This window comes from Vombatus ursinus, unplaced genomic scaffold (assembly GCF_900497805.2).
Source record: "Vombatus ursinus unplaced genomic scaffold, bare-nosed wombat genome assembly UNPS02000580.1, whole genome shotgun sequence".
In the NCBI taxonomy this organism is placed as follows: Eukaryota; Metazoa; Chordata; class Mammalia; order Diprotodontia; family Vombatidae; genus Vombatus; species Vombatus ursinus.
This window is the reverse complement of record NW_020940358.1, coordinates 31,147,065-31,162,970: the sequence shown is the minus strand read 5'-3', so window position 1 is coordinate 31,162,970 and position 15,906 is coordinate 31,147,065. Positions and strand designations below refer to the sequence as shown.

Genomic DNA, 15,906 nt, shown 5'->3' with positions numbered 1-15,906 from the left:
TGTTAAGTTGTTTCAGTCATGTCTGATTTTTTGTGGCCCCATTTGAGGTTTTCTTGGCAAAGATACTGGAGTGGTCTGTTATTTCCTTCTCCAGTTCTTTTGACAGATGAGGAAACTGAGGCAAGCAGGGTTAAAATTTGAACTTAGGAAGAGGAGTCTTCCTGACTCCGGGTCTGGTACTCTTATCTACTATACTACCTAGCTACCTGTAGGTGCTTAATAAATGTTTGGTGATTGACCAACTGAAGAGAGAGTACATTCTGGACATGAGGGACATACTGGGAGTTAGAAGACTGTGTGTATGGGCTCCTTGTAGGGTAGTTATGTGGCTCAGTGGATAGAGTGCTGAGCCTGGAGTCAGAAAGACCTGAGTTCAAATGTAGCCTCAGACACTGTTATCCCGGGCAAATCACAAACCCTATTTGCCTTAGTTCCCTCATCTGTAAAATGAGCTGGAGAAGGAAATGGCAAACCACTCCGGTATCTTTGTTAAGAAAACCCCAAATGGGGCCACAAAGAGTTAGGCACGACTGAACATCCTGTTAAAACAAATGACCTGACTCCAAGTCCAATACCATATCCAATGTCCCCCTTAGCTGCCTCATAGTCTAAAGTTCAGTTGGGTTCCTGAACCCCAGAATTAGAATGGGACACCACAATTCACTCATTTTCTATGTGAAATCTTACCTTTTTAAAAAAGCTTTTTCTGGATCCTTCCTATCCCCAGCTGGCAAGAGGCCTTATTCTACCCCACAAACTTGGACTATGATTAATCAGAAATTAGTTCAGCGTTATCTGTTCTTTCACCCTGAGCACAACAGCATCAGCAGTACTTGTCAAAAGCAATTTTCCTCCAAATCAGCAGGTAACAAAGTGTGGAGGAACATTTGAAGGGGGAAACAGAAGAGAGTTTTAATTTGGAAATGAAGGCCATAGGGGAAGTTACGGTTAATTTCCCAAGTGCCACCTGCAGTCCTGGGCTCTCTGCCTTTTCCCCAAAACAAAAGGAAGCCGAGGAATGAGTGGAGGTGAGCATGGATTTTCCAGCCCACCATGACATAGGATCACCATCATAATAATTAATATTACTTAAGATCACAAAGTTAGAACTAGAAGGGTTCATCAAGGCCAACCTTGTTATTTGACAGATGAGGAAACTGAGGCTCAGAAAGATGAAAGGACTTGCTCTAGATCACAGAGGTAGTAGGTGTAAGAGGTGGGATGATAACACATAGCTCAGAGATCCTTTGTCCAACCCTTCCTCCCATTTTATATATGAGGAAACTGATGCCCAGGGAGATAATTTGCCAAGGTCCCACAGGGAGTAAGCCCCTGAGGCTGGATTTGATCCCAGGCCCTCCAATTCCAGATTCAGTGTTCTTTATAATGCATTTCCTCTTCATTTTACAAAGTTAACCTTCATGATCTCATTTAATCCTCATAACAACCTTGTGAAGCAGGTGTTAAGGCTGGGAGGGCTGCTGGAGGTCATCTGGTCCAACTCTCTTTTAATATATTTAATTTATTATTATATTAATATAGTATTTAATATATTTATTTTTTGTTGTGCTGAAAAAATTCAAATGTTTTTTCTCCTTTTTTAGGTTTGGCTTAAAAATTGGTTTGTTTTTTTTTAATGAACACACATCCACTTTCTTTTCCTACCTCCTCTCCTCTTTGAAAAAGAAAGAAAAAAGGCTCTGATTCTTATAATCTAGCCACTGCTCAGATTTTCACAATCTAGCCAATAGCTCACGGATGCTCAGATTCCTTAACAGTCTAGCTAATATGGCGAATCTTCAATAAACCTTGTTTTTGGCTGAAAAAACAAAAGGAAAAAGAAAAAGAAAGAAAAACAAAACCTTTAAAACGATTTTTACAGATGAGGAAACTCTGAGACTCAGAGGGGTCAGGTGACTTGTGGTCTCATTATTCAGTCCCGTCCAACTCTTCATGACCCTACTTGGAGTTTTCTTGCAAAAATACTGGAGTGGTTTGCCTTTTCCTTCTCCAGCTCATTTTACAAATGAGGAACTGAGGTAAACAAGGTTAAGCGACTTACTCAGGGTCACACAGCTAGTAAGTATCTGAGGCCAAATTTGAACTCAGGAAGATGAAAAGTCTTGACCACTTAGTTGCCCTGTGACTTATACTCAAGGTCAAGGACAGCCTAAGTCCAAGTCCCCAGTCCCCTAGAGGCAGCTACATAAGGCAGCCAAGTAAGTAAAGGCTGGACCAGTAATCAGGAAGACCTGAGTTCAAATGTGTTCAAATGAGACACTTAGCTGTATGATCTTGGGCAAGTCACTTAACCTCTTTTCATCTCAATTTCCTCGACTGTAAATGGGGATAATAATAATAACACCTCCCAGGTTTGTTTTGAGGATCCAATGAAATGATATTTGTAAAGTGCTTAGCACAGTGGCTGGTACACGATAGGTGTTTAATGCATGTTTCCTTCCTTCCTTTTTTCTTTCCTTCCTTCCATCTTCCCTCCCTCCTTTGCCCCCTCGATAACTGGAAATATCTCTTACCCAAGAAGGGTCCTCTCATATTTCATAGCAATCCTAAAAGACAAAATTCCACCACACAAAATGAAGGTATATAGTTTGATTTTGGGTTGTTGTTTTTTTTAATCTACCCAACAAAGGCAACAATGAGGTAGATGTAGGGGGCCCCCTTAGAGAGTTATCTCTCCCAACCCAATCACTGCCTCTTTATCTCCGCTAATTCCCCTATTCAATCTAGTCCAAGGTGTACAAAGAGAAATTTCTCTTAATTGAATTAAACAAGAAGAGATTATTACTCATTTACAAGACAAGCTCTGAGTCTCAGGAAATTAAGATCCCTCTCTGAAGCTGATTAAGTTTCAGGAAGACTGTTTAGGTCTTTACAAGTGAAAATAAGAACTCTATATGTAATATTTTCCTAATGTTATTTCTTAATATTTTAGGACATGAATAAGGCCTTAATCTTATACGCTCAATCCTCATTTGTATATATTTATTGCATATTCATGTATTTATTTTCTGTTCACTCTATTAGAATGCCAGCTTCTGAAGAATAGGGATTAGGGATTATTTCATTCTTTGTACTTGGATCCCCAGTGCCTGGGGAAGAGGTTGCTTGAATGTTAATTGGATGTTTTCAGGGACAGAATAAGAAGGTATTTGGTTGGTGGGAGTAGTCCAAGGTTGGGCAATGATCCAAGGTATGACCTTTGATTGGACAAGGGGGCAAGTCGAGAGGATAGGGTCCAGTCAAAATGGTTTACTAAGGGGTCAAGATAGAGAAAGGAGGAAAAGGTAGATGCTGCAGGAGTTTTGGCCTGGGAAAAACTTAGGATGGAGGTACTGGAAGTCATGATGAGGATGAAGAACAAGGTTAGGGGTCATAAGGTAGGGGGAAAGATGGAGCGATATCTGATCTTATGATCAGATAAGGCAGCAAAGTGGCACAATGAATGGATTGGTGGGCCTAGAGTAAGGTGGGCCTTGAGTTCAAATCCAACCTCAGACACTTACTAGCTGTGTGACCCTGGGCAAATCACTTTACTATCAGTCTCAGTATTAGAGTAGTCTCATTGTTTGTTTGCCCAACTATAAAATGGGGACAATAATAGCACCTACCTCTTAGGGTTATTGTGAGAATAAAATGAGTTAACGTTTGTAAAACACTTAGCTTAGTACCTGTCACATATTAAGCACTACATAAATGTTAGCCGTTATTATTTTATTTTTAGATAAAGAGATTTCAAAGTTCATGAACATGGATGTGGAACAGTTATTGGTGATGACAGGATCAATGATCTGACCATTTCTGTGGGTAACTGAGATGGAGAGGAGGAGAATGTCATGGGAATTGAGTAGATTGAGAAACTAGAAAGTGAGGATATTGGGGGAAGTATCGATATATATGTTGAAGTCTCCTACTATCAGGGGAGGAGAGAAAGACTGTGAGTAAGTCACAGAACTCATAGAAGAAGGAACGAGGGTGACCTGGAGTCATCGTCCACTGGTCTATGATTGGATGTGTAACCAGAGTAGCTAGGGGTGCAGTTTTATCAGAAGGGAGCCCAGAACTCAATGAGAGCTAGAAGATAGAAGGAATAAGAAAGAAAAAGGTTTAGGATGCAAGCAAATTTGTTAATTATTGAACTAGCATGCAGAAGGGTTAGGTAGATATGGGGTTGGACATTGGGGCCTGGATAAGGCGGGAGATAGGGTATCAGGCAGTTGGGGATTAGGTATTAGGGTGTGTACTTCTGTAGCTGGCGATTCAGAATCGTTGGGATCGGGAAAGTTTGATGAGGTGAAAATATGCTAACCATTGAGGAATGAGACCAGGCAGAGTATCAGGGACTGGAGAGAGGTCTACTGAGGGAGGCAGATGATTAGACTTTTCAAGGATCTCCCTAAGGTCCAACCTTGGAACAAGTAGTGATCTGTCAAGGTTCAGGAGGCCTGTCACACAGTAGGCAGAAGCAAATGGTTGAAAGTGGGTCAGCTCTAAGAAAGGCCTCCACAGAACTGTAAAAATCTCTGGAGCAAAAAGGCCCTCATCTATGGCCTAGATACAAGATGAATTGGGAGGCTCTGATGAGGGGGGAGACAGAGGCCAAGAAGCAAATGGATTGATGCAGGGCTCCCTAGGGCGAAGACAGAGTTCAGGATGTGAGTGACCTGGAACAGGGTTCCTGGGGAAGTCTCAAAGACACTGGGAATCAGGTGACCAGGACTGAGGCCAAGGTTCCTGTGACACTTTGCCCATAGTCACACAGCTAGCTAGCGGCAGAGTCAAAAGCTAGGAATCAAACCCAGCTTTATTGATTCTCAAAGGTCTGGCGCTCACAGCAGTCTGTTTATTTTTCCTACTCTGACTGGGGCACATGTGTATGTGTACTTCTGTGTATACACACACACACACACACACACACACACGCATACACACTTAGGCACTTGCTTTGTATTTCGCTTTTCCCAGATACATCTTTGTGTTGGAAGAACTGAAATTCTTATAACTCTTCTGTATTAGTAGAAAGTATTACTGCCTATGGGATATGGAAAGAAACTGAGGCACAAAGAACCAAGTCCTATAGTGAAGCAATAGGGCTAGGGGAAAAAAACCAGGATGAGACCATGAGACCTCTTCCTTTGAAAGTAAACCTCCCTGTGGTTGTCACACTTCATCTAGAGAAAAGCCCAGGGGCAGCTAGGTGGTGCAGTGGATAGAGCACCTCCCCTGGAGTCGGGAGGACTTGAGTTCAAATCTGGTCTCAGACCAGATACTTTACACTTACTAGCTGTATGACCCTGGGCAAGTCACTTAACCCCAATTGCCTTGCAAAAAAAAAAAAAAGAAAAAAGTAAGAGAAAAGCCAAGAGTCCAAGGGGTTTTGGCTTTTTCTTAGGGTTAGTACCAGCATCTAGAATGTCCACATTTGTAGCTGTGTTTTACACCTGATATTTGACTTTTAACCGGAGACAGCTGAATTTATCACCTCCATGCCCCAAGCTGGGATGCTGCTCCCTCTTTAGGGCTTCCAGAGGCTTCATGGGATTGGAGGTTCATGACCTCATTTAAAATGTGGTGCTGGCCATTCGCCTCTTAGCTCCTAGCTCTCCAGAGAAGCATAAGCTACCCCTCCTCAGATACTACCCCCTTTTCTAGTCCCCAGTCTTTAGGTTCACTCCCTCAGGTACTGTGAGCTTGGGCTTGAATGATTAATCAGATCAGGAAGTCTGATGGGTCTGAGATGTGGTTTTTCTTTTTCTTGCCGTTCCAGGTGGTGGCATTATCTCTGCTGACAGCAGCAGGTACAGTAATCGAGTGCTCGGAGACCAGCAATGCGGACTTATTCAAGGCTTCCCTCGTGCACCTGGGCTGCCTTGGTATCGTCCTCACCGTCACCTTCCAGTGTGTGCCGCAGTTCCATCTGCAAGAGACTTCCTTTCCTTCCACCCTTAAGGAGGTACGCTTCTCTCATTCTGCCTCAATGTCCCACAGAAGCCTTTTGAGAGTCATGCCAGAGAGGGACTGAGAATTTGGGCTCCTTGGACAAACATTAACAAAAAAAAAAAAATGCCTCCAGATCAATTTCTGGAGACAAATGCCATCAAGTGGATGGGGAGAAAAGATACCAGGATACCACGTTATAGTGGGGAGACAAAAATCCCCCTATACTCAGGCTACTCCAAGGAGCCTAAAGAGGGCAGGAGTATGCATTAAAGAGAGGAGACCGAGTTATGAAGGGATTAGGGAGGAACTCGTTTGTAGTATATGAAGAATGCTTCCTGTTTTTAACCTACTAATTCCCATTAATGAGGCACTAAGTTTGTGAGCTATCCTGTTCAAAGATTGCAATTGCTAGTAGTGCCATCTGATTTTTCAGTGCCTTGGAAGCAAAGCCCCTGTCAATTCACCCTAATTCTGCCTCTGGGTCATGCTGGTGTGAGTAGTCCTTCACTACTCTTAGTCCTCTTAAACCATGGATTGCAATAGCAGGAACTTCTCTCAGCAGCTTTATTTACAGCCTGGATGGAAGAGGGAAGGAATTGAGGCAGGCAGATAGATGATGTCAGGAGCTCGGGTTCTGGAAAGAACTGACTTCTCTGCAACGAATGTTAATTTATATTACTTCTTTAACACCGGAGGGTCTAGTTACTGTTCAATTGTATCCAAGTCTTCATGACCCCATTTAGAGTTTTCTTGGCAAAGATATTGGAATGGTTTGCCATTTCTTTCTCCAGCTCATTTTACAGATGAGGAACTGAAGCAAACAGGGTTAAGTGACTTGCCCAGGGTCACACAGCTAGTAAGTTTCTGAGGTCAGATTTGAACTCAGATTCTCCCATCTCCAGGGCCAGCACTCTGTTCAGTGCACCACCTAGCTGCCCCAATCTCATCTCTTGGGTTCAAGCTAATGAAGAGCAGAAGCTCCCATGAATACTAGGGCCTTTGTCCAAATCCTACCTAGAAACTTCCTTGCTTGGGATGGACAGCAACTATGCCCCTAACCAGAGACCTCTCCCCTGGGGAGGGCCAGAGGGCTTGGCTGCTGGGCACATTGCCGGTTAGGCTACATTCTCCGACTGGCCTTTGTTCCTCCTAGAGCTGGCTGTCTTTGTCCTCTGCGGTGCTTCAGATACACTATTGATCTAGCTGTTATCAGTTTCCATCATATACTCCTGACAGTTATCTCCATTGCAAAGAAGCAGGGCCATAAATAAAACTGGTTCATGGTGAGCCTGGGCTGGAATTTTCAACCATTTGATTAAGGGAATTTGCTCAATAAATAACAGCCTGGAGGTGTGGTGTGGCGGCTGCTTTGAAGGTTCTCTGGAACGAAGCATTAGGTACTGCTAGGAGTAGGAGATAAATCAAGATGGACAGATAAGAGGACAGATTCCCTTTTCTGGGTTTCCATAAGGTCAATCCATTTGGAGTAATGGGGCACTTAGATAGTATTTATTGCACAGTGAAAAGAACTCTGGATTTGGAATCATGGGTTCAAACCCCAGCTTAACCACTTACTACCTTACTACCGAACAATTCAATTCAACAAGCATTTGCTAAAGGGGTAGGGAGAAGGTAAGAGAAAATAGATTTTTGTTGGTTGAAAAAAATTTTTTAAATTTATTTTTAATAATTTTTTAAAATTAATTTAAAAACATTAAATATTTTTGTTTTGTTGTTGTGCAGTCTTTTCAGTAGTGACTGATTTTTTGTGACCCCATTTGGGGTTTTCTTGGTAGAAATAGTGGAATAGTTTGCCATTTCCTTCTGCAGCTCATTTCACAGATGAGGAAATTGAGGCAAACAGAGTTAAGTGACTTGCCCAGGGTCACCCAGCTAGCCAGTGTCTGAGGCGAGATTTGAATTCAAGAAGATGAGTCTTCCTGCTCTAGGCCCCGCGCTCTATCTGCTGTACCCCACCCAGCTGCCCCATTAAGTGATGACTGTATGCGAAGCACTGTGCTAGTTGCAGAGGATACAAAAAACAAATAACAAGCAATCACTGCCCTCAAGAAACTTAAACATTCTGCTGGAAGGAAAATAATCCATGTAGAAATAATTAGATACAAAATATGTACAAAATAATGGGGAGGGGTGCTAGCAAGGAGAAACTGAGCCTTGAAGGGAGCTAGGAGTTCTAAGGGATGAAATCTAGGAGGAGATCATGCCTGGCATGGGGTGTGGGGGAAGGGGAGCCGGGGTGGGGGGCAGTAACCTCTGCAAAGGCACAGAAATGGAATATATGATATTGTGCAGGAGAATATTAAGTAGGTGGTGCAGTAGATAGAACTCCAGGCCTGGAGCCAGGAAGAACTGAGTTCAAATTTAGCCTCAGACATTTACTAGCTGGGTGACCCTGGGCAAGTCACTTAACTCAGTTTGCCTCAGTTTCCTCATCCGTAAAATGAGCTGGAGAAAGAAATATCAAACCTCTCCAGCATCCCTGCCAAGAAAATTCCAAATGGGATCATGAAGAGTCAGACACGAATGAAAAACAACAACAACAACAAAAACAAACTCTGAGTTCTTCTCTATGTATCATCTTGAGATAGTAGTACTTCAGAATGTTGTTTAAGTTTGGCTGCTGAATTTAAGAAGTTGAATATTAATGAGAATGGGCAAAGAGAAAAAATCTCAGCCCTGCCTTGGCCCTTAGCTAAAAGTCGCATCTTGGTATCACCAGACTAAGCTAATCTCTTGCCAGGGCTGACCCCAGCCTAAAATGGCCGGTCAGGAGAGAGCGGAGATGATGTCCTGGATCACTCTAGTTGAGACTTGACTGCCAGGGTAAGGCGATCCTGAGGTCCTTCTTTATCCTCTCAGAGGCAAAGAAAGTAAATTCAAAACTACTCTGAAATGGGTACTATTAAAACTGATTGATGTCAGTGGTTCTATAGCACCTGGAACTGTCCTAGGCTTCAGGGGTAACCCATGATTAAACATGACAAAATCTGGGAATAATCAAGTCCAAACTGGCAGCTTCAAAAAAATGTGTGTATAAATACATATATATATATATATATGTATATGTGTGTATATATATTTGTACATGCATAATTATATATGCATATATAGATACATATATACATATACATGCAGATACATATGCATACAAAGATACATAAATATACATACACACACACACACACACACACACACACACAGAGTGGTTCAAGAGCGCCTAATCTTAAAAAACTCAGTGACTTCCTGGAAAACTGGTCTGATTATTATCCCCATTACATTAAAAGGGGGTTCTGAAGGGCAGCAGAGATAGGTGTGACTTATCTCAGAATGGAATCCTGAGTGAGTAGGAAAATGCTCAAACAGAAACTCCATCCAGATTATCAAGATCATTAGGTTTATAGATTTAGAGTGGGACGAGCCCTCAGAGGTCATCTCTTCAAATCTCCTCATTTCACAGATGATGAAACTGAAGTCCGGAGAGGTTAAGCGATTAGCCCCACTCACTTTCTTGTTTAGGAAGCTTCAGTGGCTATCTGTTGACTCCAAGATAAAAGTACAATTCCTCTGATTAGCATTTAAAGCAGTTTATAATCTGGTGCCAACTAATCTTTCCAAGTTGATTTTATACACCATTGCCCCTCACACCCTAGTCATGCTTGTTTAGTCGTTTTTCAGTCGCGTCTGACTCTTTGTGACTCCTTTTGAGGTTTTCTTGGCAAAAATTCTGGAGTGGTTTGCCATTTTCTTCTCCAGCTCATTTGACAGGTGAGGAAACTGAGGCAAACAGGGTTAAGTGATTTGCCCAGTAAGTATCTGAGGCCAGATTTGAATTCAGGAAGATGAGTCTTCCTGACTCCAGGTCCAGCACTCTGTCCACTGCACCACAAAGCTGTACTCCCAGAGTCAGAAAGGACCTTACATGACAACCCCTCATTTTTTATAGATGGGGAAACTGAGGCCCAGGGAAATTAAAGAACTTGCCCAAGGCTACAAAGCTAATAAACTTCAGAGGTTGCCAAAGCCTTTGACCCTAAGATTACCAAGCTCGCTTAGACTCCTGACGCTAAGAAAAGCAATCTGACAAAATCATCCAAAGCCAGTGGGAACAGGTCAGACTCTAAAATCACCAAATCCAGTGATTCCAAGGCTCACTGACCCTAAGGCAGCCAAACCCAACCTTGCCAGGGCGAAGACTTCTGGGACCTAAGCTACTAATCCCAAACCTTCAAAATAGATGCTGCAGGAAAGAAAGACTTGTTTCAACCCGAAATTTTCCCAGCCAAATTTTCCCAACCCAATCGATGTTAATTATTTTGAAATAAGGGAATTATGAGTCACAAGGAAAAAATAAATTAAATAAGAACCTGGGTAATTACTGGTCCTTCCAACTGTGCTACCCCTTGAGGTCAGGGCTTGTCCCCTAGCCTCTCCCTTCACTTTGAATTCTACTACCTTAAATGATTGGAGAAGAAAATGGCAAACCACTTCAGTATCTTTCCCAAGAGAACCCCAAATGGGGTCACGAAGAGTTGGACACAACTGAAACGACTGAACAACAGCAAACACACTCCTTATTCCAAATGGAGAATGGTTTTCCTTTCTTCTCTGTTAGTCTCAGTCTTAATGACCTTTTGAGACTTAGCTAAAATCCTAAACTTCCCTGAGAAATTCATCCTACCTTCTACCCGCTTCCTTCCAATCCTTGGTGAAAGGACTTATTTTGGTGACCTCCTCTAGCACTTATTACCTATACCTTGGTTGACTACTTAGTTACTTATCTTTGTATTATTTATGATTTTTTCCCATATCCGTCTTACATCCCCAACTAGACATGAATATCTGAGGGCAGGACCAAGATGGGTATTATATGCATCATGATCCTATGATCATATCTTGTAGGTATAAGGAAGCCCTAGAAAGATTTTGAGGTGGCAGAGCGCAAGCCAGAGGGAGAGTGGCAAGCTTAAAAAGAGTGTTTTACTTGTTCTACAACAGTTGGCATGAGTATCTCAGTCTTCTGGGTACTCTTCTCCTTTCACTTCCATGATATGCTACTATTCTGGTTCTCTTTCTCTGGTTGCTTCTTGTCTATCCTTATCTGGCCACTCATTCTCCTCCCGTTCCTTAAATTTGGGTATCTTCAAAGGCTCTGTTCAGAGCCCTCATCACTTTTATCCCTGAACTTTGTCTCAATCGGGAATCTCATAAACTGCCATTCTTCCATATCCTTTCTACATATCACTTACAAATCTTGATCTCAACCTTTCACCTCTATCTACAGCTCAAGTCCTTTCTTTTCTTTTCTTTTCTTGGAGGTGGTTGGGGTTAAGTGACTTGCCCAGAGTCACACAGCTAGTAAGTAGCTGAGGCTAAATTTGAACTCAGGTCCTCCTAACTCCAAGGCAGGTGCTCTACCCACTGTGCCACCTAGCTGCCCCAAGTCTTCTATTTTCAATGGTCTCTTCCATAGCTCCACTTGGAAGCTCTGGTACTACTTAAAACTTAGCATGTCTGAAGTTGAATTCCTCACCTTGATTCAGAAAAATCTGGGTTGGAATCCAGCCTCTGACACTTCTAAACTGTGTAACCTTGGGTATATAACTTACCCTCTTGAAGTCTCAATTTTCTAATTTGTAAAATGAGAATAATATCATCTACTTCACCGAGTTGTAGGGATAAAATGAAATCATGTATATAAAGATTTAAAGAGTTTTGCAATTCTTAAGACTCTATGTAATGGAAATGGCTATTATTTGCTCCCCACCCCCTCAAATCCCTACCCCTCTCCTTAACTGCTCTTTTTACTGATGGCAGCCATCTTCTCAATCACCCAAATTCAATCTGATCACCTCCTATCATTGAACTAGCAGCCAAGATCTGTCTATTCTGTTTCCTAAATATTTCTCACATATATCTTCTTCCCAATCCTACCACAAGCACTAAGATTTCAGCAGATCTTGCCTTGATGATTGTAATCAACTCCTAAGGTGTTTCTCAGTTTCCATTCTCCCCTCTCTCCTATCGAGTCTTCATAGGACTTCATGTCATCCCCAATTACTGCTTTGTTCATGCTGCTCCTCTACTCAACACTCTTCATTGATTTCTCATTGATGACCAAATAAATTATAGACTCCTTATTAAGGCATTCAAGGCTCTTTGTAATATATCCAACTTACCCTTGCAGATTTCTCAGCCCCCTCCCTTTATATGTCATGCTTCAGCAATATCAGACAATTTGCTATTCCCAAATATTGTCCCACCCGCTTTCTTCTATGTACTTTTGCTCTCACAGTCCCCCATAGTTGAAATGGAATTCTCTTTCATTGCTACCTTTTGAAATCACTCCCTTATCCTATTCTGCCTTGTACCATAGTTTTTTTTTTGTTTGTTTGTTTATGAACATGGTGTCAAGCAAAGAGCCCTAAATTTGAGGTCAAAGGGATTCGATTCAAATCCCAGCTCTGGTTATTTAATACTTGTGTGACCTTGGGCAAGTTACTTGACTATGGACCTCATTGCCTATAAAATCAAGGGATTGAATGAAATGATCTCTAAGGTTCCTTTCAGCTTCTATGAATGTGTGGAACATCTTATCCCACCTTCGCATCCCCAGCAGGTAGGCCAGTGCCTTCCTTACTCATAGACAGGACTCAGGATTTCATTCCCAGTACAGATCAGTGTTTCCTCTTCAACTTGGAATCTTAGAGGATTTCTTGGACCACTGAGAGGGTGAGTGATTGACCAGGGTCACTAGACCAGTATGCATCAGCGGCAGGATTTAAACTCAAGTCTTTGTGACTCTAAAGCTCATACCATACTCCTTCTCGCCCTGCACGTAGTGATGAGTTAATAAACGTTTGTTGAACTGAGGAAAGAAGGAGATGTTTACATTAGGTTTACCCTTTGTCCTTTAACAAGAAGAGATAAAGTCAGGAAACTATTTGCCCTCCCAATGCACAAACAGAATATACCAGGACTATTTACAGACTGCTTTGAATTCCACTACTGTCTATTGCTCCTTTGGGTCCATTGGCCATTGCTCCTTTCTGACCCCCTGCCACAGGAGATAGTGGCCCCCTTATCAGGGAATGGGATCCTTTGATGTAGCAGGCCATCTGGCCCTGTATCTCCTCATGCTTCTCGGGAACAAACCCTACCTTCCAGTCAAACTGGACTGCTGGCCATCAGTCACATGATCTGGTCATCCACCAACCCCTTCCTGCTTTTATGTCTTTACATAGGTCATTCTTTCTCTCAGGAATAGATGCCCTCCATGTCCTTGCCTAAGGGCAGCTAGGTTGTACAGTGGAGAGAGCACCAGGCCTAGAGTCAGGAAGACTCCTCTTCCTGAGTTCCAATCTGGCCTCAGACACTTAGTAGCTATGTAACCTTGGGCAAGTCACTTAACCCTGTTTGCCTCAGTTTCCTCATCTGTAAAATGAGTTGGAGAAGAAAATGGCAAGCCACTCCAGTATCTCTGCCAAGAAAACCCCAAATGGGGTCACAAGAGTCAGGCACAACTGAAAATGATTCAGCAACCACAACAAAATATTCTTGTCTGTTGAAGGTCAAGTCGAGCTCTCCCTGATGCACTTTCCCCACTCCCCCCTCACCTCATGAAAGCAATTTCTTGATCGTCAACTTTCTCTTGGCATTTTGTCTTGATTCTTTGCATTCACAACACTCTACTGGTATCATATCTATTTTTAATTTTTTGTTGATGTCTTCTGTTTTCATATCATCCTCCCTTCTGAATCCTTTCATCTTCCCATCTTCCCTTGTAATAATGAATTAAAAAAAAACAGTGAAAAAAGCAGTTTAGCAAACTAGCCAATGATCATTCGAGCTTGACTATGCAATGTTCCACATCTGCAGTTCCTCACCTCTACAGAGAAAGCAGAGATACATTCTCTTGTCTCTCTCTTGAGGCCAGACTCGGTCATTATAATTACACAGCTTTTGTTTTCCAGTTTGTAGTTGGTAGTGATGGTCTTTCTGTTTATATTGTTTTGTTTTAAATTTTTCTTTTTTTCAATACTACAAACTTAACAAGCAAACATTTCAATATACAAAAGAACAGAAAAAGAGGATTGTATATGAAATCATGAATCAATTTTATGAACAGTTCAAGTTTTTTAAATATATATATTTATATATATACAAAATATATATATTTACATATTTTAAAGTATATATTCTAAATAGCATATTGTAGTATATAGTATATAGTAAATAGTGTATTGTAATAAGTAGCATATAATAGATGCTGTTAAATTACAGCACTGCCCTCCTTGTCTGTCCCCTTCTCAACTTTCTTCTGCTCTCTTGTCCATATTTTTATTCCATTCTCTTTCTTTTCTTTTGGTGCATCATTATCACTCCCTTTCCATTCCTCCTCCACAACTCTTTTCCCTTTCTCCCCCAAACAAATGCCCTCCCTTGCAATAAATATATATAGTTAAGCCAAACAAATTCCCTCATTGATTGGCTCTATCTGAAAATGCATATCTCATTTTGCACCTCTAGTCCATCCCCTCTCTGCCAAGGACACACTTTATCACTTCCGGAGTGATTAGCGATTATGAAGTTAATCAGTGTTCTTAAGTCTTTCAGAGCTATTTTCCTTTTAGACTGTTAAGAGCCACTGGGGATATTATATTGCTGGTATGGTTCACCTCACTTCTCTGAATTCTTAATGTTCATCATTCCTTATGGCACATTATACAGTATTGGTGCATCCACGTTTCATACACCCCCTCCGTTAGACTGTAAGTTTCTAAAGGGCAGGATTTGTCTCTTTCCTCCTTGTACTGAATCTGAGCCTTGTATTGAATCTGAGAGAGAGCTCATGACTGGTCTGGGACTGCTGGGATTCCCCCAAACCTACTAATTGGTGGCCTGAGGCTTCTAGCAATTTAAAGTGAATGCGACAAAGATAGATCTCCTTGTATTTCCTCTCAAGCCTTCCTTCTGCTCACCCTCTCATTACTTTAGGAGTGACCCCTTTTTCCCCTTAAACAAGAGAAGAACCTCAAAGCATCTTGGCTCCTCCGATGAATGAGTTTTGGCTTTCAGTATAGCCCAGATGGTCACTACAATGTAAGCACCACCCCTACACTGACTCCTTTCTCCTAGAAATCCTTCTACTTTCCAGCTAACAGAAGGCCATATGCCCTTTCTGACGTTTCTGGTTGGAGTTCTAGGATTTGAATTCTGCTATAGCGTCCCCCCTCCCAGACATACTTAGCAATATTTGTAACTAGAGAAAATAGCATGAAATCAGCTTTCAAAACCAGGATGCCTGAAGGGCTGTGGCCAAGTGATGGAGAGGAGGGGAAACGGAAGGAGTGGGTCCGGGGAAGCAGATCATTTGGTAGTTTCCTATTTTTTAAGGCAGCTACTTGGCACAGGGAAGGAGGAGAGGTAAGATGTGGAGTTATGAAGAGTTCAAATACTGCCTCAGGCACTTGCTAGTTGTGACCATGGGTTAGTCACTTAAACCTGTCCCAGTCTTAATTTCTCCATCTATACAATGGGGATAATAATAATAATAATAGTAGTACCTACCTCACAGAATTTTGGGGATAATCCTATGAGATAACATATGCAAAGGGCTTTATAAACCTTAAAGCACTATATAAATGTTAGGTCTTATTATTTTACTAATTCCTCTTGCTAACTAGGTACTGAGGTTTGTGGTTTCTTTGCTGCCAAATGACTACAAATGGTTACATTGCCCACTAAATTTAATGCCCTGGATCAAAGTTCTAGTCACCCTACCCTAGTTACAGCTCTGCATTCATATACTACAAACTTGTTTAGCCATTCCCCAACTGACGGGCTTCCTCTCAGTTCCCTTCTCAAAGATTCCTTCTCACTCCAACCTAATTGTGTGGCCCTCTAAATGCAATAGGGGTGAGAGAAAGG

General features: G+C 41.9%; 1 protein-coding gene across 3 annotated transcripts in view; it reads left to right on the top strand.

Annotated features, from left to right (window-relative positions):
- Window positions 1-15,906, top strand: part of LOC114034520 (L-gulonolactone oxidase) — a 53,437-nt gene that overhangs the window by 14,163 nt on the left and 23,368 nt on the right. For all 3 annotated transcript variants that reach the window (XM_027850271.1, XM_027850263.1, XM_027850253.1), the window contains exon 6: window positions 5,786-5,971. In XM_027850271.1, coding sequence (XP_027706072.1) covers window positions 5,786-5,971 — 186 coding nt within the window. The remainder of the gene's footprint in view (window positions 1-5,785; window positions 5,972-15,906) is intronic.